Source organism: Somniosus microcephalus, chromosome 11 (genome assembly GCF_052327205.1).
Source record: "Somniosus microcephalus isolate GS21.2 chromosome 11, FLI_Smic_1.0, whole genome shotgun sequence".
Classification (NCBI taxonomy): Eukaryota; Metazoa; Chordata; class Chondrichthyes; order Squaliformes; family Somniosidae; genus Somniosus; species Somniosus microcephalus.
This window is the reverse complement of record NC_140997.1, coordinates 235,858,181-235,883,930: the sequence shown is the minus strand read 5'-3', so window position 1 is coordinate 235,883,930 and position 25,750 is coordinate 235,858,181. Positions and strand designations below refer to the sequence as shown.

The following is a 25,750-nucleotide window of genomic DNA, read 5'->3' as shown; positions in this document are numbered from 1 at the left end:
CGGTGGAAGCAGATTCAATAGTAACTTTCAAAAGGGGAATTGGATAAATACTTGAGAAGGAAATATTTGCGGGCTCTGGGGAAAGAGCGGGGGGGGAGTGGGACTAATTGGAGGCACAGGCACAAGCAGGATGGGCCGAATGGCCTCCTTCTGTGCTGTATCATTCTATGAATCTATGTAAATACTACGAATCTGAAATAAAAACAGAAAATGCTGGAAATGCTCAGCGGGTCAGGCAGCATCTGTGGAGAGAGAAACTGGGTTAACGTTTCAGGCCGATGAACTTTCAGTGCTACCCACTAAGCCACGGCGGACACCTGTAAATGACGGTCCCTTGAGAGCTCCTTCTCATCCCAGACTACTGATTTCAGACAATTCAAAACTGAGCTCAATCCCTAATATCAGCTCCAATTTCTGTCAGATCCATCCCAGGATTTAGCTCCCATCCCACGCTCTTTTATTATTTGAACTCAAGGAATTCCCAACCCCTCCCTGGCAGACCTCCGCTGCCCCTCCTCACCGAGTGCCGAGAGTATTAGGTGTTGGCCACTCATTGGAACTGTGAGTGCGAAGATGATTAAAGGCGGTGTATAAAACTAGACTCGTTGCCACATTTTCATCAACAAGCCAGCTTCATGTGGAGTTCTCCGCCTGTAGAAAGTCTGAACGTGATGATTTCTACTTTGCAAAACAGCCTTAGAACAGTCTGGGGGTTTCACTGAATCAAAAAGAGAGCAGGGACTGTGAGGAGTATAATTTTACTGCTCTCTTTATCTAACAGCTGCGTCTCTTCATTGCTTCAATCCTTGGTGCCGCGATCTAATCAGAAACACAGCAGTCTGTGTTTAATATTCACCCACAATTTGTGGAACAAGACGCCAACATAATTCGCTGTTTTCGCAAAGATAATTCCAACCCAGTGTTCTGTAAAAAAAACAATCCCTGGGGGATTTAACCACATGATTTGATAATAAACCTTATCAAAGGCTATAAAGAGTAACGGCCCTCAAAGTATAGAAATAAAAACGCAGTATGTGTAGGCTGCTGAACAGACCTGTTACCGGTACTAAATCAGCAGATCGTTGTGATCCGAGCTCGCTGTTTATGGGTAATTAGCAACACGGGAGTGCCCGTCTGCTTGCAACAAAAACCAACATTAAAGCACGAGGGCCGAGACGTCGGATCCCACGGTGTCCATTTTACAGGCGTAGAACGGGCGGCCAATGGTCCAATATGGCGGGCGTGGTGCCTGCACACGTAACATGCCACCTGCCATATTGGTTGGCGCGCCCTGTAGTTGTCCAAGGGCGTCGGCCTGAAACCAGCCTTCGGCTCATTGATGGGATGGGAGGAGCCTCGTGTGGAGTCTAAACGCCAGCATAGACGAGTGGGGCCGAATGGCCTGTTTCTGTGCTGTCTATTCTAAGTAACGACAGTTTTAGGCCTCTTTGCCATGTTGGGTTGCGACTGTGAGCGTCACGTGCCGCGTAGGCTGCGATCAGACTTACTGGGCACGCACTGGCCAAACCAGCAGAAGGCCCGCTGGCGGATAGTGTCGCCAACTCTGCTTGGACATATTCCTGGAGATTTCACCACATGACCTGACACCTCTAACCGCTCGCCCGGTTAAACTGCATTTCTTAATCTTCTCCAAGATTTTTATGACGAAGAAATGAAAATGGAAATGAGACACAATATTTTTATCCCCCTCCAACCCTGCCCTTGATTTTCCTCCTGTGTTTTTGCTCCCAGCACTGACTTGGAAATAAATCTTTAATTCCTGGAGACTCCAGGGCAATCCGTGAGGGTTGGCAACCAAAATCCTGGAACTCCCAAGCGAACAGCACTTTGTCCTTTCCTCATGCCTTTCATTGCTGAGGTCTGGAATTGTCTCTCTTGTTCCCCTCTGTACAACCCGATTCACACCCCCCCGCCCCGCACCCCCCGTCCCCACTCGCCCCCCCCGACTCCCCCGCCCCAGGCCTGATCCTGCACCGAACACGATATAAAATCAACAGTCAAGTGGAAATGGAACCTCACCTCCCCCAACAGTCTGGCTGGTGAATGCTCGCGATGCCAGGCACCCTGCCATTCCCTCCAGGCAGTGAAACACTTTAAACCGTTAAATAATAACCAGAAACATTGCGATTATTTAAAAATAATCATTTTATTTGGAGTTTAATGCAGCTGGAATGTTACACTGTCTTTCTGCAGTGTTGTGTCAAATTACAACCAAATAGCTTTATCTGCAAAACATCCAAGATACAATTTTATACAGCAGTAGTTTTTTTGCAATAAATGCAACAGTGCCATCGATAAACCCGAGCTGAAGTCTGAGAGGATGTTTGTTGTGTTGGATCGACCTGTGAAATCTCACTGAAGGATAAGGGGCAGATAGGTAGTACTGAGCAATGGTGAACTTCAGCTCATCCAAAACTCTGCTGCCCCGTGTCCTAACTCACACCCAGTCCCGTTCACCCATCACCCCCTGTGCTCACTGCCCCGTGTCCTAACTCACACGCAGTCCCGTTCACCCATCACCCTCTGTGCTCACTGCCCCGTGTCCTAACTCACACCCAGTCCCGTTCACCCATCACCCCCTGTGCTCACTGCCCCGTGTCCTAATTCATACCCAGTCCCGTTCACCCATCACCCCTGTGCTCACTGCCCCGTGTCCTAACTCACACGCAGTCCCGTTCACCCATCACCCTCTGTGCTCACTGCCCCGTGTCCTAACTCACACCCAGTCCCGTTCACCCATCACCCCCTGTGCTCACTGCCCCGTGTCCTAACTCACACCCAGTCCCGTTCACCCATCACCCCCTGTGCTCACTGCCCCGTGTCCTAACTCACACCCAGTCCCGTTCACCCATCACCCGCTGTGCTCACTGCCCCGTGTCCTAACTCACACCCAGTCCCGTTCACCCATCACCCCCTGTGCTCACTGCCCCGTGTCCTAACTCACACCCAGTCCCGTTCACCCATCACCCCCTGTGCTCACTGCCCCATGTCCTAACTCACACCCAGTTCCGTTCACCCATCACCCCCTATGCTCACTGCCCCGTGTCCTAACTCACACCCAGTCCCGTTCACCCATCACCCCCCGTGCTCACTGCCCCGTGTCCTAACTCACACCCAGTCCCGTTCACCCATCACCCCCTGTGCTCACTGCCCCATGTCCTAACTCACACCCAGTCCCGTTCACCCATCATCCCCTGTGCTCACTGCCCCGTGTCCTAACTCACACCCAGTCCCGTTCACCCATCACCCCCTGTGCTCACTGCCCTGGGTCCTAACTCACACCCAGTCCTGTTCAGCCATCACCCCCCGTGCTCACTGCCCCGTGTCCTAACTCACACCCAGTCCCGTTCACCCATCACCCCCCGTGCTCACTGCCCCGTGTCCTAACTCACACCCAGTCCCGTTCACCCATCACCCCCCGAGCTCACTGCCCCGTGTCCTAACTCACACCCAGTCCCGTTCACGTATCACCCCCCGTGCTCACTGCCCCGTGTCCTAACTCACACCCAGTCCCGTTCACCCATCACCCACTGTGCTCACTGCCCCGTGTCCTAACTCACACCGTCCTGTTCACCCATCGCCCCCTGTGCTCACTGCCCCGTGCCCTAACTTACACCCAGTCCCGTTCACCCATCGCCTCCTGTGCTCACTGCCCCGTGTCCTAACTCACACCCAGTCCCGTTCACCCATCACCCCCTGTGCTCACTGCCCCGTGTCCTAACTCACTCCCAGTCCCGTTCACCCATCACCCCCTGTGCTCACTGCCCCGTGTCCTAACTCACACCCAGTCCTGTTCACCCATCACCCCCTGTGCTCACTGCCCCGTGTCCTAACTCACACCCAGTCCCGTTCACCCATCACCCCCTATGCTCACTGCCCCGTGTCCTAACTCACACCCAGTCCCGTTCACCCATCACCCCCTTTGCTCACTGCCCCGTGTCCTAACTCACACCGAGTCCCGTTCACCCATCACCCCGTGCTCACTGCCCCGTGTCCTAACTCACACCCAGTCCCGTTCACCCATCACCCCCTGTGCTCACTGCCCCGTGTCCTAACTCACACCCAGTCCCGTTCACCCATCACCCCGTGCTCACTGCCCCGTGTCCTAACTCACACCCAGTCCCGTTCACCCATCACCCCCTGTGCTCACTGCCCCGTGTCCTAACTCACACCCAGTCCCGTTCACCCATCACCCCCTGTGCTCACTGCCCCGTGTCCTAACTCACACCCAGTCCCGTTCACCCATCACCCCCTGTGCTCACTGCCCCGTGTCCTAACTCACACCCAGTCCCGTTCACCCATCACCCCGTGCTCACTGCCCCGTGTCCTAACTCACACCGAGTCCCGTTCACCCATCACCCCGTGCTCACTGCCCCGTGTCCTAACTCACACCCAGTCCCGTTCACCCATCACCCCCTCTGCTCACTGCCCCGTGTCCTAACTCACACCCAGTCCGGTTCACCCATCACCCCCTGTGCTCACTGCCCCGTGTCCTAACTCACACCCAGTCCCGTTCACCCATCGCCCCCTGTGCTCACTGCCCCGTGTCCTAACTCACACCCAGTCCCGTTCACCCATCGCCCCGTGCTCACTGCCCCGTGTCCTAACTCACACCCAGTCCCGTTCACCCATCACCCCCTGTGCTCACTGCCCCGTGTCCTAACTCACACCCAGTCCCGTTCACCCATCACCCCCTGTGCTCACTGCCCCGTGTCCTAACTCACACCCAGTCCCGTTCACCCATCACCCGCTGTGCTCACTGCCCCGTGTCCTAGCTCACACCCAGTCCCGTTCACCCATCACCCCCTGTGCTCACTGCCCCGTGTCCTAACTCACACCCAGTCCCGTTCACCCATCACCCCCTGTGCTCACTGCCCCGTGTCCTAACTCACACCCAGTCCCGTTCACCCATCACCCCCTGTGCTCACTGCCCCGTGTCCTAACTCACACCCAGTCCCGTTCACCCATCACCCCCTGTGCTCACTGTCCCGTGTCCTAACTCACACCCAGTCCCGTTCGCCCATCACCCCCTGTGCTCACTGCCCCGTGTCCTAACTCACACCCAGTCCCGTTCGCCCATCACCCCCTGTGCTCACTGACCTACATTGGCTCCCGGTCCAGCAACGCCATAATTTAAAAATTCACATCCTTGTTTTCAAATCCCTCCATGGCCTCGCCCTCTCCCTATCTCTGTATTCTCCTCTACCACCACCACCCCACCCCCTCGAGATATCTGTGCTCCTCCAATTCTGGCCTCTTGCGTATCCCTGATTTCCATCGCTCCACCATTGACGGCCGTGCCTTCAGCTGCCTGGGCCCTAAGCTCTGGAATTCCCTCCCTAAACCTCTCTGCCTCTCTCTCTTGTCAGCTGTGGCTCAGTGGGTAGCACACTTGCCTCTGAGTCAGAAGGTTGTGGGTTTTTATGCAGCCCCACTCCAGGGACTTGCGCACATAAATCTAGGCCAGTGCAATGCTGAGGGAGTGCTGCACTGCCGGAGGTGCCGTCTTTCACATGAGATATTAAACTGAGGCCCCGTCTGCTCTCTCAGGTCCCATGGCACTATTTCAAAGAAGAGTAGGGGAGTTCTCCCCGGTGTCCTGGGGCCAATAACTCTCCCTCAATCAACATAACAAAAACAGATGATCTGGTCATTTTCACATTGCTGTTTGTGGGAGCTTGCTGTGCGCAAATTGGCTGTCACGTTTCCCACATTACAAAAGTGACTCCACTTCACAAAGTACTTCGGTGGTCGTGAAAGGCACTATATAAATGCAAGTCTTTCTTTCTTTCTTCCTTTAAGATGCTCCTTAAAATCTACCTCTTTGACCAAGCTTTTGGTCATCTGCCCTAATTTCTCCTTTTGTGGCTCGGTGTCAAATATTGTTTGATAATCGCTCCTGTGACGCGCCTTGGGACGTTTTACTACGTTAAAGGCGCTATATAAATGCAGGTTGTTGTTGTTGATGGACGGGCAGCACAAACAATTCGACATATCTTTAGGCAGCTCCAACAATACCTGACTGACGGTTTCTGCACTAATTAGTGAGGAGTTATACCGCTTATTCTGTGCTCTGCAATTAGGTGGATTGAAAAGGTAATAAATTTGGGTGGCCCCAGGGACGGAACAACACACGGGTGATGGGACTCAGTACCATCGGACGTCCCCTCCCATCCCCTCTCTGTGACACAGTGGGAAGTGCCTGACAGGCCCGGAGCATCTTCACAAACAGAGGAAGGGAAGCTGATTGAGCAACCACACTGTCCAGTGTGGAACCGAACCACACAGACCAGGCCGGCCCAAGGCTCCGTCTCCATCCCCTGCTCTATCAGCTGATCTTAGGCGGCTGCGACAGTTGGCCTCAGTACCAATGCTGGGTTCCCACTCCCCTTGACTGTCCAGTGAAACTGGTTGTGTGTGTGTGGGTGGGGGGAGCTGCGCTGGGGGCTGATTGGGACCCGGCCGCTGTGACGCCCTCCACAATCGAATATCCTCCCACTGCTCAAGAGGCCAATCTCACCCACGATAAACGGCCAGGAGGGGTGTCGGTGCCCACGGGACGTTATCCCAGCGAAAGAGGAGAGAGCTGGAAAACCTGCGAGGAAGGGCAATCCCATTCTGTTCCCGCCAGGGTGGGGGGAGGGGAAGGGGGCCCTTGCACACTTGTGATCCACTGATGCACACTCGTTGACAGTCCGCAGGCAGGGGGCTTCGGGACAGGAGAGCAGGATAGCGGGGAGGGCGGGAAGAGTTGGGGGAAGGGGCTGAACTGGAGAAAATAGCCCCAGAAATGGAAGAGGAAAGACAAAGGGGGGAGTTTTTCCAGCCCTGGGGAGGCGGGTTTGGAGGCGGAACTGCCGAGAAAATGGCAGAAACTGGGAGCGGGAACCGAACCCGCCCCCAACCCGCCCCCAACCCGCCTGCGTGCCATTTTCCCAGGAGGTAGGTCCCCGACTCGCGCTGCTGGGACCCGTCTCCTCGAGGCGGGAAGGGGATTACAGCCACTTCACTGCCTGTTAACAGGCAGTTAAGAGGCTTATCCGCATTGTTCCAACACAAGTGCGGGCTTCCCGGCGTCGGGAAACCCCGCCAGGGTCAGCGAGGCGAGCAGTTGGGTCTGCGGGGGTCAGGGGGTTCGAAAAGTGCGCTGTGGAGGTGAGTGATGGGTGCAAGTGTGGAGAGGTAAATATGGGAGGTGAATGAAAAGTGTTAGAAAAAGTTTCCTTACCTTTGTTTCTTCCTGCAGGCTTTAACCGTCGGGGATCCGGAGGCTCCTCATCTCCACGGCAGAGATGACAGAATGGCTGCTGCATTCTCCGATGCAACAACCACCTGATTTCTGCTCAGGAAAGAGGTTTGGTGAGCCTTGAGTACAAGAACTCACCAAAGAACAGAGATTGTCAAACAGAGCTTCTCAAAGCTGTCACGATGACAATTCATCTGTCAAAAATGTTTGACAGATGAAACGTCATACGCTGACGTCGTCTGTCACCAGCTTTCCCTTAATTGGCCGGCTAAGCCCGCAGGACAGAGTTAACAAGGTCAATCAAGAGAAAATAGCGTGGGTTGGCCGGACGTCGTTGGGGACGGGACTGAAACCCGACAAGCAGCAGTCCCGCCCCCAACGCGTCCCCATTGCTAAAATTCCCCCCAAAGTGATTCAACATTTTCAGGCAGAGCTTGACGCTTTGAAAGGAACACTGAACCCCCGCCGCCCCGTAAACAACAGCATCAAAGTACAGCTTAGAATATTACAGCAGATAAACCGAATGTGCAACAGACACAACAAATAGTAAAACACAGAGCCCACACATTCCTGTCTGGGAGGGAAATTATAAAGTTTTAAGCTGCAAGCTTCAAAGGAACAAACTATAAACATGCAGGGGGCGGGGGGGGGGTTGATGCTCTCCACAGTCCAATAGCTGACTGATGCGCACTTTCTCTAGGGTCAGCGTTCCCGTTAAGCAGCGCGGCCGTGGGCTGGAGGTCCTGCCCAGGCCGCTCATTGGCATGCGCTGAAATGTGAATGGGCCGCGCAGCCACTTAAAGGGATCACCCACCCCCAAAAACAAATTAGAGGGGACATTGGTCAGGGGGTGGCAGTGGGGGGAGTCCAGCGACGCCCCAGTCAATAAATTCAAGAACGCAGAGCGGGGAATAAAACTAAACACACCACAATCACGAATCATGGGCAGCTGCCAAATATAAAGTCAAGCACAGGAGCTGGAACAGAGAGAGAGAGAGAGAGAGAGAGAGAGAATTCACTGACTGACGCACTCTCCGTTACGAGCAAGAGCCGTAGTACTGCGACCTCTCCCGGATGTGTTCCAGCAGATCTGTTACGTTCCTCTCCAATCCCTGCAGCATGTCTAACTTCCCCGTCATTACTCTTTCATTTTTTTCAAATTTCTTTTCCAAAGCTATTAAAGGGAAAAGAGAGATTGCAATTATTAATTCAAAGACCTTGGAAGAAGAATGATATCACATTTCTATAGCGCCTTCCACCACCTCAGGACATCCCAAAGTGCTTCACAGCCAATGAAGTGCTTTTGAAGTGTAGTCACTGTTGTAATGGAAGAAATGCAGCAGCCCATTTACGCGGATGTTGCAGGGCTGGAAGAAACTGACCAAGCCACTCCGCAAAGAAACTGAAACATCAGATTCCTCAGCCCTACAACACTCCGCGATCTCTGTGCTCCTCTAATTCTGGCCTCTTGCGCATTCCCCGATTTCCATCACTCCAACCATTGGCGGCCGTGCCTTCAGCTGCCTGGGCCCTAAGCTCCAGAATTCCCTCCCTAAACCTCTCCGCCTCTCTCTCCTCCTTTAAAACGCTCCTTAAAACCCAGATCTTTCCTGTCCCTAATATCTCCTTCTGTGGCTCGGTGTCACATTTGTGTCTGATTTACGCTCCTGTGAAGCACCTCGGGGTGTTTAATCTGTTAAAGGCGCTCTATAAATGCAGTTGTTGTTGCTGATAACCCCACTCCATACCGTTCAGCCTCGCCAGGCTGTTGGTCGCCCGGATTCGCAGTTTCTCCGCCTCCTCTTTGATTTTCTTCACTCTTTCGTTCCCCTTCTCGGTGCCATTACCCAGCAAGCCCACTTTGTCTCTCAGCTCCTCGTAAAGCCGCTCCACTTTCTTCATGTCGTGCTGCACATACAAGAAAAAGGCGGAAGAGAAAATCTCACTGCAAATATCAAATCCGGTGACTCAGCGAGTGTAACAGAGTCTCGCGAAGTTGGGAAGTGCCCAGATCAATCTGCGTGGACTGAGCTAGCTGTCGTGGGTGGGGACGGGGCTGGGGCTGGGGTGGGGGGCGGGGCTGGGGGTGGGGCTGGGGGTGGGGGTGGGGCTGGGGGGGGCGGGGCTGGGGGCGGAGGCACGGCTGGGGGTGGGGCGGTGCTGGGGGCGGGGCTGGGGGTGGGGGCGGGGGTGGGGGCGGTGCTGGGGGTGGGGTCGGGGCTGGGGGCGGGGGTGGGGCTGGGGGTGGGGGGGCGGGGCTGGGGTGGGGCGGTGCTGGGGCGGGGCTGGGGGTGGGGGCGGGGGTGGGGCAGTGCTGGGGGTGGGGTCGGGGCGGGGGTGGGGCTGGGGGGTGGGGCGGGGCTGGGGGTGGAGGTGGGGCTGGGGGTGGAGGCGGGGCTGGGGGGTGGAGGCGGGGCTGGGGGCGGGGCTTCCGTAAGCCTGGAAGCCCGGAGCGAGTGAGACAAATCAACCTGAGCCTCTGGTTCCTAATCACTGTCCCGGGACCCTGCTGGAAATGGCCTGTGCAGACACAGGGTGAGAGCAGGATTGGGCTCGGCTGTGAGGCTTCCCACAGTCGAATGGCCTGCTGACATGCACCAGCCACTTGGGTGAGGTTGCAGTGCACCCAGGGAGGGGGGTGGGAGATGGGAGACAGGACAATATCTGCCGTGGACCTTGGGCTCCAGAGGGTGAGCACCTGCAGGGTGTGCTGGCGTCCAATTGCGCACCTTTATGGGGGGGGGGGAGGGGGGGTGGTGGAAGGCCGCACTTTTAATTCTTGAATCTTTTCCCACTCAGTACAACTATGGCAGACCCAGTACCACGTGGGAGTTCCCCGTGTCCACCATCGCCATGGGGATAATGAGGGGACACGCGACTTGTTGGCATGGTGTATCGTCCTCTTTGTACATGCTCCTCTGTACCAGGGCAGGCGTACCCTGGCAATCGGCGGGAGAGGGGGGTGCGTGTCGTTGGTCAATCGCCCGCCTGTGCCCCACTCAGAATGGGCTGGAAGCTGAGCACGAACCCCCCTTCCCCTGGTGGCAAACATTGATGGGGAGTCGGAGCAGTCGATGGACTCACATTCTGCAGTTGGTCCGTCCTGTTCTGGATGGCTTTGGCCAGACTCGCCACCTCTCGCGCCATCTTCCTGTTGGCGATGGTTTTATTTTCCAAATCCTGGACTCCGGTGGAGAGGTTCGTGAATCGGTCCATCGCTTCCATCAGTTGACTCTCAATGACATTCAGCAGCTCGTTCACCTACAAAAACACACACACGGGGAGAATGAACTGTATTATTACAAACAACACTCCCTGCGATGATACCGTACACTCAATCTTCAACAACAATTTGCATTTATACAGCGCCTTTAATGTAAAAAACATCTCGAGGCGCTTCAGAGGAACGTTATAAACAAAATTTGACACTGTGGCGTACCGATCACGGAACAGACACAATCCGCTTTCCGGTCCGTAGACTATAAATCAGGCGTCATGCCTTTAAGAAGGATCACACCTTTAAGAAACTCGATCTGCAACTTAGTTAAGCCCAGAGCGGGGGAGGAGCAGTCAAAGCTGTGCACTGATGAAAGGCAGTCGTACTTTGTGTTGTCTCTGACTCCATTTTGTGTTCAGCATGCAGCCTCAACAATTAAACCTTTTCTGTTGAACCTCTCCGAGTTCAGTATTTTTTGCTAGGAGTACGTAGACTCCTACATTGGTGACCCCGACGCCCAGGACGACTCCTAAGCGTAACCATGGCTGACACAAACGCAGTTTCTGTGAAGCTGCCGGAGTTCTGGGAGAACCTGGCCACCGCCTGGTTCCTTCAAGCCGAATCGCAATTACGACTCCGCGGCATCACCGCCGACGCAACGATGTACGACTACCACCTCGCCTCCCTGGGCAGCTCCACAATCACGAAAGTCTGGACAACACTACAAAACCCTCCGGAGGAAGGCAAGTACGCACATCTCAAGGCCGCACTCATTAAAAAATTCACAGCCTCCCAATTCTTGCGCAACTGCCACCTCTTCGACCTCCCGGGCCTCGGTGACTCCACGCCGTCAGACTTGCTGTCACACATGCTTGCTCTGACCGACGAGAAACTGCCCGGCTCCCTCTTCTGCACGCTCTTTATCCGCCAACTACCTCCCAGCATCCGCCCGGCGATCGTGGCGTCCAGCCTCACGGACCTCGAGGCCCTGGCCGACGAAGCCGATAAGCTCCTGTCCGCCAGCTCCAACCACGCCGTCACCCCCGACCTGGCCTCCGCAGCGTCGGCGCGCGCTCCACCCTCTATCGCGCGGCCACACAGCTCGGCCACGAGGCCCCCCAGGCCCCCACGTCCCCCAAGCCCTCCGACCCAGGGCTACTGCTACTTCCATACCCGGTTCGGCACACGGGCACGCCGCTGCAGCCATCCCTGCACGTTTCCAACCGCCCCCACACCGGCCTACACGATGGCCGTGGGGCAAGCAGGCGCGCTGCTGTACGTTATGGACAGTGCCTCCGGACGCCGTTCCCTATGCAACACGGGCGCGCAGCGCAGCATCATCCCCGCGTCCGCCCTCGAGATCCAGCGAGACGGCCGCGGCCCTGTGCTGGCTGCCGCCAACGGCACCGACATCCGGACGTATGGCACCCGCACCGTCACCATCGACCTCGCAGGCCGCCACTACCACTGGGAGTTTATCACCGCCAAGGTGCTCTCCCCGCTCCTCGGTGCGGATTTCCTGTGCGCCCACGGCCTGTTGGGCGACATGCCTCGGCGCCGCCTCGTGAACATGAACACCATGTCACCTATCCCGGGCGCCATGGCCCCCCCCAACCCGCCGAAATGGCGTGGCAGTGCCGCGCCCGCTCAACGGACGACTACTCAGCACTCCTGGCTGAGTTCCCAGCCCTCACCAACCCGACCTTCTCTGCGAAGGTTGCTAAGCACGGGGTAGAACACTTCATCCCCACCACAGGCCCACCGGTGTATGCCCACGCCCGCAGGCTGGACCCGGCCAAGCTGGAGATCGCGCGGGCCGAGTTCGCCACAATGGAACAGCTCAGCATCATCCGCCGCTCCAACAGCCCCTGGGCCTCCCCACTCCACATCGTCACCAAACCCGACGGGGGATGGCGCCCCTGCGGGGACTACCGGCGCCTAAACGATGCCACCATGCCGGATCGGTACCCCATACCGCACATTCAAGACTTCTCGGCTAGACTGGCCGGCCGCTCAGTCTTCTCCAAAGTCGACCTGGTGCGCGGTTACCATCAGGTGCCAGTCCACCCCACGGACGTTCCCAAGACGGCCATAATCACCCCTTTTGGGCTATTCGAGTTCCTCCGAATGCCCTTCGGCCTCAAAAACGCGGCCCAGGCCTTCCAGCGGCTCATGGACTCGGTCCTCCAGGACCTGAAGTTCCTCTTTGTCTACCTGGATGACATCCTGGTAGCTAGTTCCTCCAAGCAGGAACACATCGAGCACCTCCGCACCCTGTTCCAGCGGCTCAGTGAGAACGGGCTCATCATCAGCCCAGCCAAGTGCCAATTCGGCCTCAGCAGGATCGAATTCCTCAGCCACCACATCACGCAGGACGGAGCCATTCCCCTGCCCGCCAAGGTGCAAGCCATCCAGCAGTTCCCCCGGCCTACCACCATCAAAGGCCTCCAGGAGTTATTGGGGATGATCAACTTTTACAACCGCTTCATTCCCGGAGCGGCCTCCCTCATGCGGCCCCTATACGAAGCCCTCCGGGGTAAGAAAGACAGAATGGCGATCGAGTGGTTGGCGGACATGTTGACCGCTTTCGACTCGACCAAAAAGGCGCTCGCCGACGCCACCATGCTCGCTCACCCACAGCCCAACGCCAGGGCGGCCCTCACCACGGACGACTCCGACCACGCGGTTGGCGCCGTGTACGAACAGTGGGTCAACAGGGCCTGGCAACCGCTGGCCTTTTTCAGCCGCCAACTGCGCCCCCCGGAGGCCAAATACAGCGCCTTTGACCGCGAGCTCCTCGCACTGTACCTGGCAGTCCGCCATTTTAGATTTCTTCTGGAGGGCCGCCCCTTCACCGCGTTTGTCGACCACAAATCCCTGACATTCGCGATGGCGAAATCTGCGGACCCGTGGTCAGCCAGGCAACAACGCCAGCTCGCCGCGGTGTCCGAATTCACCACGGACATCCGGCACGTCTCCGGTCGAGACAACGTGGTGGCCGACTGCCTATCCCGCCCCGCCGTCCACGGCGCCCACCTGGCAGTGGACTATGCTCAACTGGCAGCGGAGCAACGCACCGACCCCGATCTGCTCTCCGCGCCCACAACCCTCCCAGGGCTGCGACTGACCGACGTCACCTGCGGCCCGTCCACCGTCACAGTCAAATGCGACACCTCCTTGGCGCAACCCCGCCCCGTAGTCCTGGCGTCCTGGCGAAAACGGGTGTTCGACATCGTCTACGGCCTCTCACACCCCGGCACCCGCGCGTCCATTAGACTGGTGGCCAACCGATTTGTCTGGCGCGGCCTGCGCAAAGATGTGCGCGTCTGGACCAGATCCTGCATAGCTTGCCAGCGTGCCAAAATCCACCAGCACGTCAAAGCCCCACTCGAGGAGTTCACCGTGCCAGAAAGAAGGTTTGACCACGTCCACATCGACCTCGTCGGCCCCCTGCCGCCATCACAAGGTCACACACACCTGCTGACAATCGTGAACCGTACCACCCGCTGGCCCAAGGCCATTCCACTGACGTCCAGCACCACCGCCGACATCGCGAGGGCGTTCATCGGTACCTGGGTCGCTCGGTTCGGCGTCCCCTCCGACATGACGTCGGATAGAGGCCCGCAGTTCACCTCTGATCTGTGAGCCGCCATCGCCCGAAACCTCGGGGTGGCCGTCCACCGCACCACGGCTTACCACCCCCAAGCCAACGGACTGTGCGAGCGATTCCACAGGTCCATGAAGGCATCCCTCCGCGCCAGCCTCGAGGACGAGGCTTGGATCGACCGCCTCCCGTGGGTGCTACTCAGCCTACGCTCCACGGTCAAGGAAGATCTGCAAGTCTCGGCGGCGGAACTCGTGTACGGCCAGCTGCTGCGTGTACCCGGAGAGTTCCTGCCCACCGCCACGACCCCCTGGTCGGCTGACCAGCAACGCCGTGCTTTCGCCAACCGAGCACAACAGTTCGCTCCGGTACCCACCGGCCGGCACGGCGAACCAGCAACCCGCGTACCACCTAGCCTGCACATGGCCAAATTTGTTTTCGTGCGCCATGACGCCCATCGAGGACCTCTACGGCCCCCATACGACGGACCCTACAAGGTACTCCAGATGGGGAACAAGTTCTTCCTCCTCGAAGTGGGTGGCAGAACTGACAAGGTGTTGGTCGACCGGCTCAAGCTGGCGCACCTAGAGCCCGACGAACCCGTTCAAGTGGGCCAACCCCCACCGCAGGGCAGGCCGCCTAAGAGCCCGACGCGTCCGATCGCCCCGCTCCCGACACCAACCGCTAAGAGCCGTTCCGGCTGTGCCATCAAGCCGCCACGCCGGTTCGTACACTCCCTACTAGCGGATTCTGGGGGGAGCTGTGTGGCGTACCGATCACAGAACGGACACAATCCGCTTTCCGGTCCATAGACTATAAATCAGGCGTCATGCCTTTAAGAAGGATCACACCTTTAAGAAACTCGATCTGCAACTTAGTTAAGCCCAGAGCGGGGGAGGAGCAGTCAAAGCTGTGCACTGATGAAAGGCAGTCGTACTTTGTGTTGTCTCTGACTCCATTTTGTGTTCAGCATGCAGCCTCAACAATTAAACCTTTTCTGTTGAACCTCTCCGAGTTCAGTATTTTTTGCTAGGAGTACGTAGACTCCGACAACACCGAGCCACATGAGATATTAGGAGAGGTGAGGTAGGTTTTTTGGAGCATCTTAAAGGACGAGAGAGAGAGGTGGAGAGGTTTAGGGAGGGAATTCTAGAGTTTAGGGCCCAGGCAGCTGAAGGCACGGCCGCCAATGGTGGAGCGATTAAAATCAGGGATGCTCAAGAGGCCAGAATTGGAGGAGTGCAGAGATCTCGGGGGGTTGTAGGGCCGGAGGAGGTTACAGAGATAGGCAGGGGCGAGGACATGGAGGGATTTGAAAACAAGGAGAGCAGAGTTTTGGATGAGCTGAGGTTTACGGAGGGCGCAAGGTGAGAGGCCGGCCAGGAGTGCGTTGGAAGACTCGAGTCTGGAGGTAACAAAGGCAGGGATGAGGGTTTCAGCGGCAGATGGGATGAGGCAGGGCCGGAGATGGCGATGTCACAGAGGTGGAAATAGACGGTCATGGTGATGCCGCAGATATGAGGTCGGAATCTGAGCTCAGGGTAAACCGGGATACCAAGGTTGTGAACAATCTCGTTCAGCCACAGGCAGTGGCCAGGGAGAGGAATGGAGTCGGTGGCTAGGGAATGGAGTTTGTGGTGGGTGTTAGATCCGTGTGTTAATGGAGACACGGAATGCAGGAGTTGATTTAACAAGTGTTTACTGAACAAAGTCTGGAGGTGAACTAACAACACAAGACGCTACACAGGCTTATATACCCGAGTGGTCACTACTGGTACTACAGTATACAGGGGCTTCAAAAACATAGTTCCTCTTAAAGGTACATACATTACAATTCCTCCCTTTTTAGATAAATAGTACATAACATTTTAAGTAATCATTAAATAACATTTTTACAAGAACAATAATATACACATTTGCTGAAGTTAATCAATTACAAATTCAGTCTCTCTGGAGGCTTCCTGACTCGGTCCGGATAACGCCTCGGTGGTGTAGTAGGTTCTTTTGGCAAGGTTGATTCGGCTTCAATGCCAGTGTTGGGTTCATCTGGTTCCAGTATCACCGGATCGGAGGTAGATACTATGGGTATCTCTGCTTCATCACTAGGCGTATAGAGTTGTGGTGTAGGTTGTCCTTTTTCGGATGACTCTATGATCTGGTCAGCATGGCGCCTTATTATGCTTTCTTCAATGTCCACGGTATACATCAGCGGTCCTAGTTGTGTGCAAATAGTTCCAGGCTGCCATTTCTCGGTACGGTAGTCCCGGGCCAAAACTGGTTGACCTATCTGGAAGGTTCTAGTTGGCCTTTCATTCATGCTTTGAAATTGCCGGTTCTCTACGTCCCTTCTGACGTTTGGCTTGACCAAATCCAGCCGGCATCTTAGTCTTCTATTGAAAAACATCATGGCGGGGGTTTGGTTTGTAACCACATGTGTTGCATTCCTGTACGCAAACAAGAAGTTATCTACTTTATGTTGTAGATTTATGTCTTCATTACCCATGGCCTTTATGGCCTTCTTGAAGGTCTGGACAAACATTTCAGCCAATCCATTGGTGGCGGGATGGTATGGGGCGGACGTGTAGTGCTTAACCCATTGTTTTTTAAGAACTTCCTGAATTCTTCGGATACAAACTGCAGTCCATTATCAGAACAGATCTGTTCAGGCAGCCCATTCCTGGCGAATATGGCCCTTAATACTGTGATGGTTTTTTCCGTGGTGGTGGAGGACATCTTTATTACCTCCGACCATTTGGAGTGTGCATCCACCGCGATTAAGAACATTGAGTCCATAAATGGACCAGCAAAGTCGATATGTACCCTTTGCCATGGAGATGAGGGCCACTCCCATGGATGTAGAGGGGTTTGTGGTGGGGCGGTTTGGACCTTCTGGCATCCTAGACAGCTCTTGGTCATTTCTTCGATGTCTCCATCGATACCTGGCCACCACACAAACGCTCTGGCTAAGTTCTTCATTTTCACTCCACCCAGATGCCCCTCGTGAAGCTCCTTTAGCACTCTATCCTTGAGTCTGGGTGGAATCACCACTCTGGATCCACACATCAAGGTTCCTCGGCACACTGACAGCTGTTCTCTTCTTTGCGAGAATGCTGGCAACAGTGGTTCGCCATGTGCTGGCCATCCCTTCACCTTAAATCGTAGACTCGTGAGAGAGTCGGGTCATTTCGCGTTTCCTTTTCAATGGCAGAATTTGTCACCGGTAGACATTCCACTATGATCGAGTGGAATATCTCCACCTGGTCCACTGTAGGCGCCTCTTCCACCGTTGGCAACGGTAGGCGCGATAACCCGTCAGCATTCCCATGCTGTTTTGTTCCTTTGTACTCTATGTCATATTGGTGTGCCCCTAGGAAAAGGGACCACCTCTGTAGCCTTTGCGCTGTCATAATGGGAACGCCCTTTTTAGGGTTGAATATGGAGACGAGGGGTTGATGGTCAGTCAACAAGGTAAACTTTTGTCCGCGTAGGTAATGGTTGAATTTCTTCACCCCCCACACCAGGCTGAGTGCCTCCCTGTCGACCTGGGCATAGTTACGCTCAGCTGAGTTCAATGAGCATGACGCAAAAGCTATCGGCTGCTCCGAGCCATCAGGGAATCTATGCGATAATACCGCTCCCACGCCGTAAGGGGATGCATCGCACGCCAGTCTGATTGGCAGTGATGGGTTGTAATGAGCCAACGCTTCCCTGGACGTGATCAAGCCTTTGCATTTATGGAAGGCACGTTTACAGTCTTTGCTCCATTTCCAAACTACTCCCGTTTGTAGCAGTGCGTTAAGCGGGTGCAGAACCGTCGACAAGTTTGGTAAAAATTTATGATAGTAATTTACTAATCCCAGGAACGACCTTAATTGTGAGACATTTTCAGGCGCTGGGGCCTTTACGACCGCTTCAATTTTTTCAGGTGACTTATGCAACCCTTCTTCGTTAATGACATGGCCACAATATATTTGTTTCTGGAAAAATTCGCATTTGGGGCGATTTGCTCGTAGGCCCCATTCTCTCAGCCTCGTGAGCACCTGCTCCAAGTTGGCAAGGTGCTCGTTGTCGTTTTCTCCTGTTACAAGGATGTCGTCTAGGTAGCATTGAATCCCCGGAATCCCTTGCAGGACTTGCTCCATAGCTCTTTGCCAGATAGCCGGAGCTGATGCCACTCCGAAAACCAGTCGATTGTACTGGTACAGGCCTTTGTGTGTGTTTATCGTGAGATACTTTTTAGAGGCCTCCTCAACCTCCATCTGTAGATATGCCTGTGCTAAGTCAATTTTGGTGAAACGTTTCCCTCCGGATAGTGAGGCGAAAATATCTTCTATCCTCGGAAGAGGATACTGTACCGTGTGAAGAACCGGGTTTACAGTCACCTTGAAGTCCCCACAGATGCGAACTTTTCTCTGTTCTTCAGATTTATCATTATTCAACGTTTTCTTCATGACCGGGACGATGGGTGTTGCCCACTCGCTCCAATCTACCTTGGATAACACGCCTGCTTTTTCCAAATTCTCCAGCTCTGCCTCGACGGCTGGACGAATTGCGTATGGCACCGGCCTTGCTTTAAAAAACTTGGGAATTGCCACATCTTCCACTTTTATTGAGGCGGTGGCGCCTTTCAGGGTTCCTAGTTCCTGTTGAAACACTTCTTTGGCGTTAGCCAAGATTTCTTTTAATCGTCCAGGTATGACGTCATCATCGTTTTTTTTCTTACTGGTCACCGTCAGTGCCTGAATGGAGTGCCAGTCTAAACGTATCTTTCTGATCCATTCACGTCCTAACAACGGCGGACCACCATCTTGCAGAACGTATAAATACAACTTCTGTATTTCCTTGCCGTTGTATACAACAGGCACCCTTATTTTCCCTCTGGGGTATACTTTCTTCCCCGTATATGTCTTCAAGACAATGGATGTGTCTTTCAAAGGTATATGCGGAAATAGCCGCTCGTAATCCCATCGACTCATGACGGTCAGAGCTGATCCTGTATCTAGCTCCATTTTGACTGGGGACCCCGCTATCGTGAGGGTAACCCAAATGGTCTGGTAATCTTCTTTGGCAATTACATTATGTAATTTGAGACAGCTTAGTCTCTTGTTTCCGGAGTCGCTATTGCTCTTCTGGTCTTCGGAGCTACTGTCCGTCATCATTTGTACCTTTCTGTACTTTTCCTTATTGATCTTTTTACTGTCAGCGGATTTCTTTCCAGATCTGCATACACGTGCAATGTGTCCCATCTTTCCGCATTGCCTGCATGCTTTGTCCTTGAACCAGCAGTCCTTCTGGTCATGGGTTGATCTGCCGCAGCGATAACATCTCTCAAAACCCCGTGTCATTTCATGGGTGCCGAAGTCCTGTGGCTTTTGCTGTATCTCTGCAGCTCCTCTTGCTGCTGCTTCGTATGATACAGCCACACTGAAAGCCTTGTCCAGTGTCAAATCTTTCTCAGAAAGTAGTCTTTTCTGTGTTCCTTCGCTTAGGAGACCGCAGACGAATTTGTCTCGTAGAGAATCTGTCAATCCTGCCCCGAATTGGCAGTGCTTTGACAGCTTTCGTAATTTGGTGAGGTAATCAGCGTTACTTTCATTCTTGTGCTGATTCCTCCTGAAGAATTTGAATCGTTCCGCTATCAGCAGCGGTGTTGGGTTTAAGTGCTCCTGTAAGGTATCAACAATCTCCTTAAAATTCTTGTCCATCGGTTTGGCTGGAGTGATCAAGTTTCATAACAGCCCGTATGTCCTTGCGCCCATCAGATTTAGAAGTACCGATGCCTTTTTATCATCCGCTACTTCATTCGCCTTGCAATATACCTCCACTCTTTCCACATATGTGGTCCAATCTTCTATATCACTATCGAAAGCAGTAATATTGCCAGTCTTCGGCATCTTGAAAATCTAAAATGGCGCTTCCCGCGCTTTTCTTTCTTCCCCGCCGAGTTAGGATGGCGCCTCCCACGCTTTCCCACCGCTGCCGCTGCTGCCAACACTGTTCTCCGCGGTTCCCGTTGCGACCTGCAGCTTTTCGCGGTATTTCTATTTTCTTTATTATATATCGCTTCAATAGTTTCTCCATTACTTGGAGAACCATTCCCGTCGTGGAGCGGACCCTCTGGGACTTTCCCCTCCCTCTGCTCGGTCCGAACGCCGACCTGCTTTGCAGCACCGGCCGCGCCCTGAGTGCTCCACCCTCTCTCTCTCTTTGCTTCTGCTTCCCGACTCGCTGCCCGGCCCCGTTGCAGAGCCACCCGATCGAGCTCTAGCCCGCCGCAGCCCAGGAAGGATCAGTGCACTACCTGCCACCAGCCCGTTTAGCTGGGGAAACCACAGATTGGAGACCAAGCCTGGCCCTTGTTTTCGAGTTTCTTCGAGTTATTTATTTATTTATTTATTTTTTCTTCTGGCTTCAACCTTCGTCTGAGGAATCGATCCCCTTGAGGTGCTGCCGAATTGCCGGTAAGTTCGTTTCTAACTCGTCGCCACTGTTAGATCCGTGTGTTAATGGAGACATGGAATGCAGGAGTTAATTTAACAAGTGTTTACTGAACAAAGTCTGGAAGTGAACTAACAACACAAGACACTACACAGGCTTATATACCCGAGTGGTCACTACTGGTACTACAGTATACAGGGGCTTCAAAAACATAGTTCCTCTTAAAGGTACATACACTACAGTGGGGACCGAAGACAATGACTTCAGTCTTCCCAATATTTAATCCCGAGTGGTTTAGAGCCAGAGTTGGTCGATGTAGAGAATGACTGCTTCTTGACCCAGTGCGCCATAGAAACCTCATGAGGCAACGCTCATCTTGATCTGGATTTCATTCATGACCCGGAAAATGTACAGGAAATGGAAGTTATCACACCCCGGGGAACGGTGAGCACAGAATGATAACGTTGACCACGATCAGAGAGCCAGGAACACCATGGGGAAATGACCAGGAGCCAGCAACAGAACTTTAAAAGAAGAGGTAATAACTAAAATAAATTGGGGAGGTTGTTCAACAATAATTCAGAAGATAAACATGGAAGTTCCAACACGGAGACAGGTCATTCAGCCCATCGAGTCCGTGTCAGCTTCACCCTCCACACCAGCAGATAGTTCAAATCACATTTATCGCCCTGTTCCCATCTCCCTTCAGTCCATCGTCCTTCACCCACCTCTCCAATCCAAGCTTGAATGTTGACACAGTTTCTGTCTCCGTGCGGTAACTTCTAGCTACATGTGATAGTCCACCAGTTAAACCCTCAAGCTCTTCACTGTTAATTTTAATTCTATTCATTCTCGGGATGCAGGCATTGTTGGTAAGACTGGCATTTATTGCCCATCCCTAGTTACCCTGTTTTGATGCAATGGAGTGGATCGCTCGGCCACTTCAGACATTGGTGTGGGACTGGAGTCACCTACAGGCCCAGATCGGGTGAGGACGGCAGGTTTCCTTCCCTAAAGGACTTCAGTGAACCCGTTGGGTTTTTACGACAATCCGACAGCTTCAAGGTCACTTTTACTGATCCCAGCTTTTTATTTCCAGATTCAAATTCTCTAAGTCCCTGTTGTGGGTTTTGAACTCACGTTCCCTGGATTATTAGTCCAGTAACAGAAACACCACACTGCCGCAGCCCAGTCCCCTGGATCGGAAGAGCTAATACCTTACTGATGGAATCCTCAGCATCAGAAGTGTTATTTTTGGCTTTTTCCAGCGATTTCTCAGCTAAATTCAACTTGGACTTTGCAGCCTCGACACCGATCTTTGCCTCAGTTGCATTAGCTTTCGCCTCTGTGGCTCTTTTCCTGCAAAAACACGAGAAGGTAATTAGATACTGTGGGAAAAACACACAAACCCCCGAATCTCCTCTCCCTCCAGAGACGGACACAGCTCCAAGCGCAGTCAGTGGACGGTGCTCTGGATCGAGGCGATGGATAGCTGATTTCCCCTCTCTCTAACCCAGGGGTCACTGGGCAGTGATCAGGAGCAGGAACCCTGGCTGATTCCACTCTCTCTAACCCAGGGGTCACTGGGCAGTGATCAGGAGCAGGAAGCCTGGCTGATTCCCCCCTCTCTCTAACCCAGGGGTCCCCGGGCAGTGATCAGGAGCAGGAACCCTGGCTGATTTCCCCTCTCTCTAACCCAGGGGTCACTGGGCAGTGATCAGGAGCAGGAACCCTGGCTGATTCCCCTCTCTCTAACCCAGGGCTCACTTAACAGTGATCAGGAGCAGGAACCCTGGCTGATTCCCCTCTCTCTAACCCAGGGGTCACTGGACAGTGATCAGGAGCAGGTACCCTGGCTGATTCTCCCTCTCTCAGTAACCCAGGGGGTCACTGGACAGTGATCAGGAGCAGGAACCCTGGCTGATTCCCCTCTCTCAGTAACCCAGGGGTCACTGGGCAGTGATCAGGAGCAGGAAGCCTGGCTGATTCCCCTCTCTCTCTAACCCAGGGGTCCCCGGGCAGTGATCAGGAGCAGGAACCCTGACTGATTTCCCCCTCTCTCTAACCCAGGGGTCACTGGACAGTGATCAGGAGCAGGAACCCTGGCTGATTTCTGTAATGTATGTACCTTTAAGGGGAGAACTACTTTTTACAGCTCCTGTATACTGTAGTACCGGCAGTGACCACACCTGTATATAAACCCTGATTAGGGATCTGTACATTTATTTCTAGAGTAACCCTCATTCAGTAAACACCTGTTGATCGTTCCCTGCAGTCTCTTGTCTAATTATTGAAGGGCACAACATCAAGATACACGGATCTAACATTGGCGACGAGCAGATTCGAACCTACCTGCAACTCTGCATCACCTCCCAGGGATTCACTCCTGGAGAACAGTGGAAGAAGGCCGAGTCCAGAAGCACGGGCGTCGACCATGGGAAACCCCCCAGTCATCCAGCGGAGATTTGAGCATCGCAGGGGAGGCTGTCGAGAGCCAGGCTTGGCTTTCCAGTCACGGTGGTCCAGCGAAACAGGCTGGCAACAGGTACTGCGCAGACCCTTCCCGGACAGCGGCGGCTAGAGCCGACCGACGGCACAGAAAAAGGCCAAGCAGCGTCGACGGGGGAGAGAGAGAGGGTAGAGCGCACAGGGCACAGCCGGTGTTCAGGACCGAGTGGCGTCAACGGGGGAGAGAGGCGAGAGAGAGCAGAGCGCAGCCAGTGTTAAAGGGCCGAGCAGCGTCAACGGAGGAAGAGAGGCGCGCAGGAAAACGCGCAGAGCGCAGCCGGTGTTCAAGGGCCGAGCAACGTCAGCGGGGAAGAAAGGAAAGCCGGAGACGCCATTTTAAGCTGCAGCGGGGAAGAAAGGAAAGCGCGGGAGACGCCATTTTAAGCCAGTCTAACCACACCCAAAAATGCCGAAGAGTGGCAGTATCACAGCGTTCGACAATGAAGTCGAAGATTGGACGACATATGTCGAGCGCATAGAAGTATACTGCAAGGCGAATGAAGTGCCAGATGACAAGAAAGCGCTGGTATTGTTGAGTTCAATGGGTGCAAAAACGTATGGCTTACGACGAAACCTAGTAACCCCAGAGAAGCCAGTAGAAAAGGATTTTGAAAACATAGTGTCAATCCTACAGGACCACTTAAACCCCACACCGCTGCTGATAGCAGAAAGATTTAAGTTTCACAAAAGGAACCAGCATAAAGATGAAAGTAATGCTGAGTATTTAACGGAACTGCGCAAGCTATCGAAACACTGCCAGTTTGGAACGGGACTGGCAGATACTTTAAGGGACAAGTTAGTGTGTGGGCTTCAAAGTGAAGGAACCCAGAAATGGCTTCTATCAGAAAAGGATCTTACGCTGGACAAGGCTTTCAGCATTGCAGTATCACACGAAGCAGCAGCACGGGGCGCGGCAGAGATACAACAGAGACCGCAAGAATATGGCACAAATGAAATGTCATACGGAACAGTGAAGTGCTATCGCTGCGGCAGAACAACACACGACCATAATGATTGCTGGTTCAAGGACAAAGTGTGCAGACAGTGTGGAAAAGTAGGACACATAGCATGAGTCTGCAGGTCGGGAAAGAAAACCAGCAGCAAGAAATCTCCACAGGAGAAGTACAAGAAGGTACATAAGGTGACGGAGAGTAGTTCAGACGAACAGAAAAGTGATACAGACTCCGGAAGCAAGGAGCTGGGTTGTCTGAAACTACATAATGTGATCAAAATGGAGAATCACCAAACTATCTGGGTCACGCTCAAGATAGCAGGAGTCCAAGTGAAAATGGAATTGGACACAGGATCAGCCCTAACAGTCATAAACCAAAGGGACTACAAGCGGCTATTCTCACATATACCCTTGAGAGATACAAAGATTGTCTTGAAGACGTACACGGGGCAAAAAGTCTACCCCAAAGGAAAAATAAGGCTGAACGTTATAAATAACGGCAAGGAAACACCAAAAATTGACCTATATGTATTGCCAGATGGAGGACCACCACTACTAGGACGTGAATGGATCCGGAAGATACAGCTAGATTGGCATTCCATACAAGCACTGACTAGATGCCAAAAAGGATGATGACGTCACACCTGGACGACTGTCAAAAATGCTAACTGACGCACAAGAAGTGTTCCAGCAGGAACTCGGAACACTAAAAGGCATAACAGCGATGATCAAAATAGAGGAAAATGCAAGCCCAAAGTTTTTTAAGGCCAGACCGGTACCTTATGCGATCCGCCCAGCCGTCGAAGCAGAGCTGGAAGGTTTTGAACGTTCAGGAGCACTGTCCAAAGTGGACTGGAGCGAGTGGGCTACACCCATCGTTCCTGTAATGAAGAGGTCGTTGAGTAATATGCCTGGGGAACCAAAGAAGGTTCGCATCTGTGGGGACTTTAAGGTGACAGTGAACCCAGTCCTTCACACTGTACAATATCCGCTTCTGCGGATTGAAGATATTTTCGCCTCGCTATCTGGAGGGAAACGCTTCACTAAGATTGATCTGGCCCAGGCGTACCTGCAAATGGAGGTAGAAGAAGCCTCGAAACAGTACCTCACGATCAACACTCATAAAGGTCTCTACCAATACAACCGGCTGGTGTTCGGGGTAGCATCAGCTCCGGCTATTTGGCAAAGGGCAATGGATCAAGTCCTGCAAGGGATTCCAGGGACCCAGTGTTATTTGGATGACAGCCTGGTCATGGTCGAAAATGACAGTGATCACCTCGCCAACCTGGAGCAGGTGCTCACTAGATTGAAGGAATATGGGCAACGAGCTAATCGCCACAAATGCAAGTTTTTCCAGAAGCAGATCTCGTATTGTGGCCACGTTATTGATAAAGAGGGGTTACATAAGTCCCCTGAAAAGATTGAGGCAGTAGTCAAGGCTCCAGCACCGGAAAATGTGTCACAACTGAGGTCGTTCCTCGGGCTGGTGAACTACTACCATAAGTTCTTGCCGAATTTGTCTACCGTACTACACCCACTGAACACCCTACTGCAAACGGGGGTACCATGGAAGTGGAGTGACGAATGTAAACGAGCTTTCCAGAAGAGCAAAGCATTGATCACATCAAAAGAGGTGTTCGCTCATTTCAACCCAGCACTACCAATTCGGTTGGCGTGTGACGCATCACCCTATGGCATTGGAGCGGTGCTGTCACACAAGTTCCTCGACGGCTCAGAGAGGCCAGTAGCCTTTGCGTCTCGGTC

The 25,750-nt window shown here is 53.7% G+C and overlaps 1 protein-coding gene across 4 annotated transcripts in view; it reads right to left on the bottom strand.

Annotated features, from left to right (window-relative positions):
- Positions 1-4,945: 4,945 nt before the first annotated feature.
- lamb2l (laminin, beta 2-like) overlaps positions 4,946-25,750 on the bottom strand; it is a 401,500-nt gene continuing 380,695 nt past the window's right edge. For 3 of the 4 annotated variants that reach the window (XM_086002162.1, XM_086002163.1, XM_086002164.1), the window contains 4 exons: positions 21,744-21,885; positions 10,352-10,528; positions 9,016-9,175; positions 4,946-8,441 (listed from right to left, as the gene is read on the bottom strand). In XM_086002162.1, coding sequence (XP_085858288.1) covers positions 8,305-8,441; positions 9,016-9,175; positions 10,352-10,528; positions 21,744-21,885 — 616 coding nt within the window. In that variant the 3' untranslated portion in view covers positions 4,946-8,304. Of the gene's footprint in view, positions 8,442-9,015; positions 9,176-10,351; positions 10,529-21,743; positions 21,886-25,750 lie in introns of those variants that run through there. The other variant, XR_015080088.1, reaches the window with a different exon arrangement.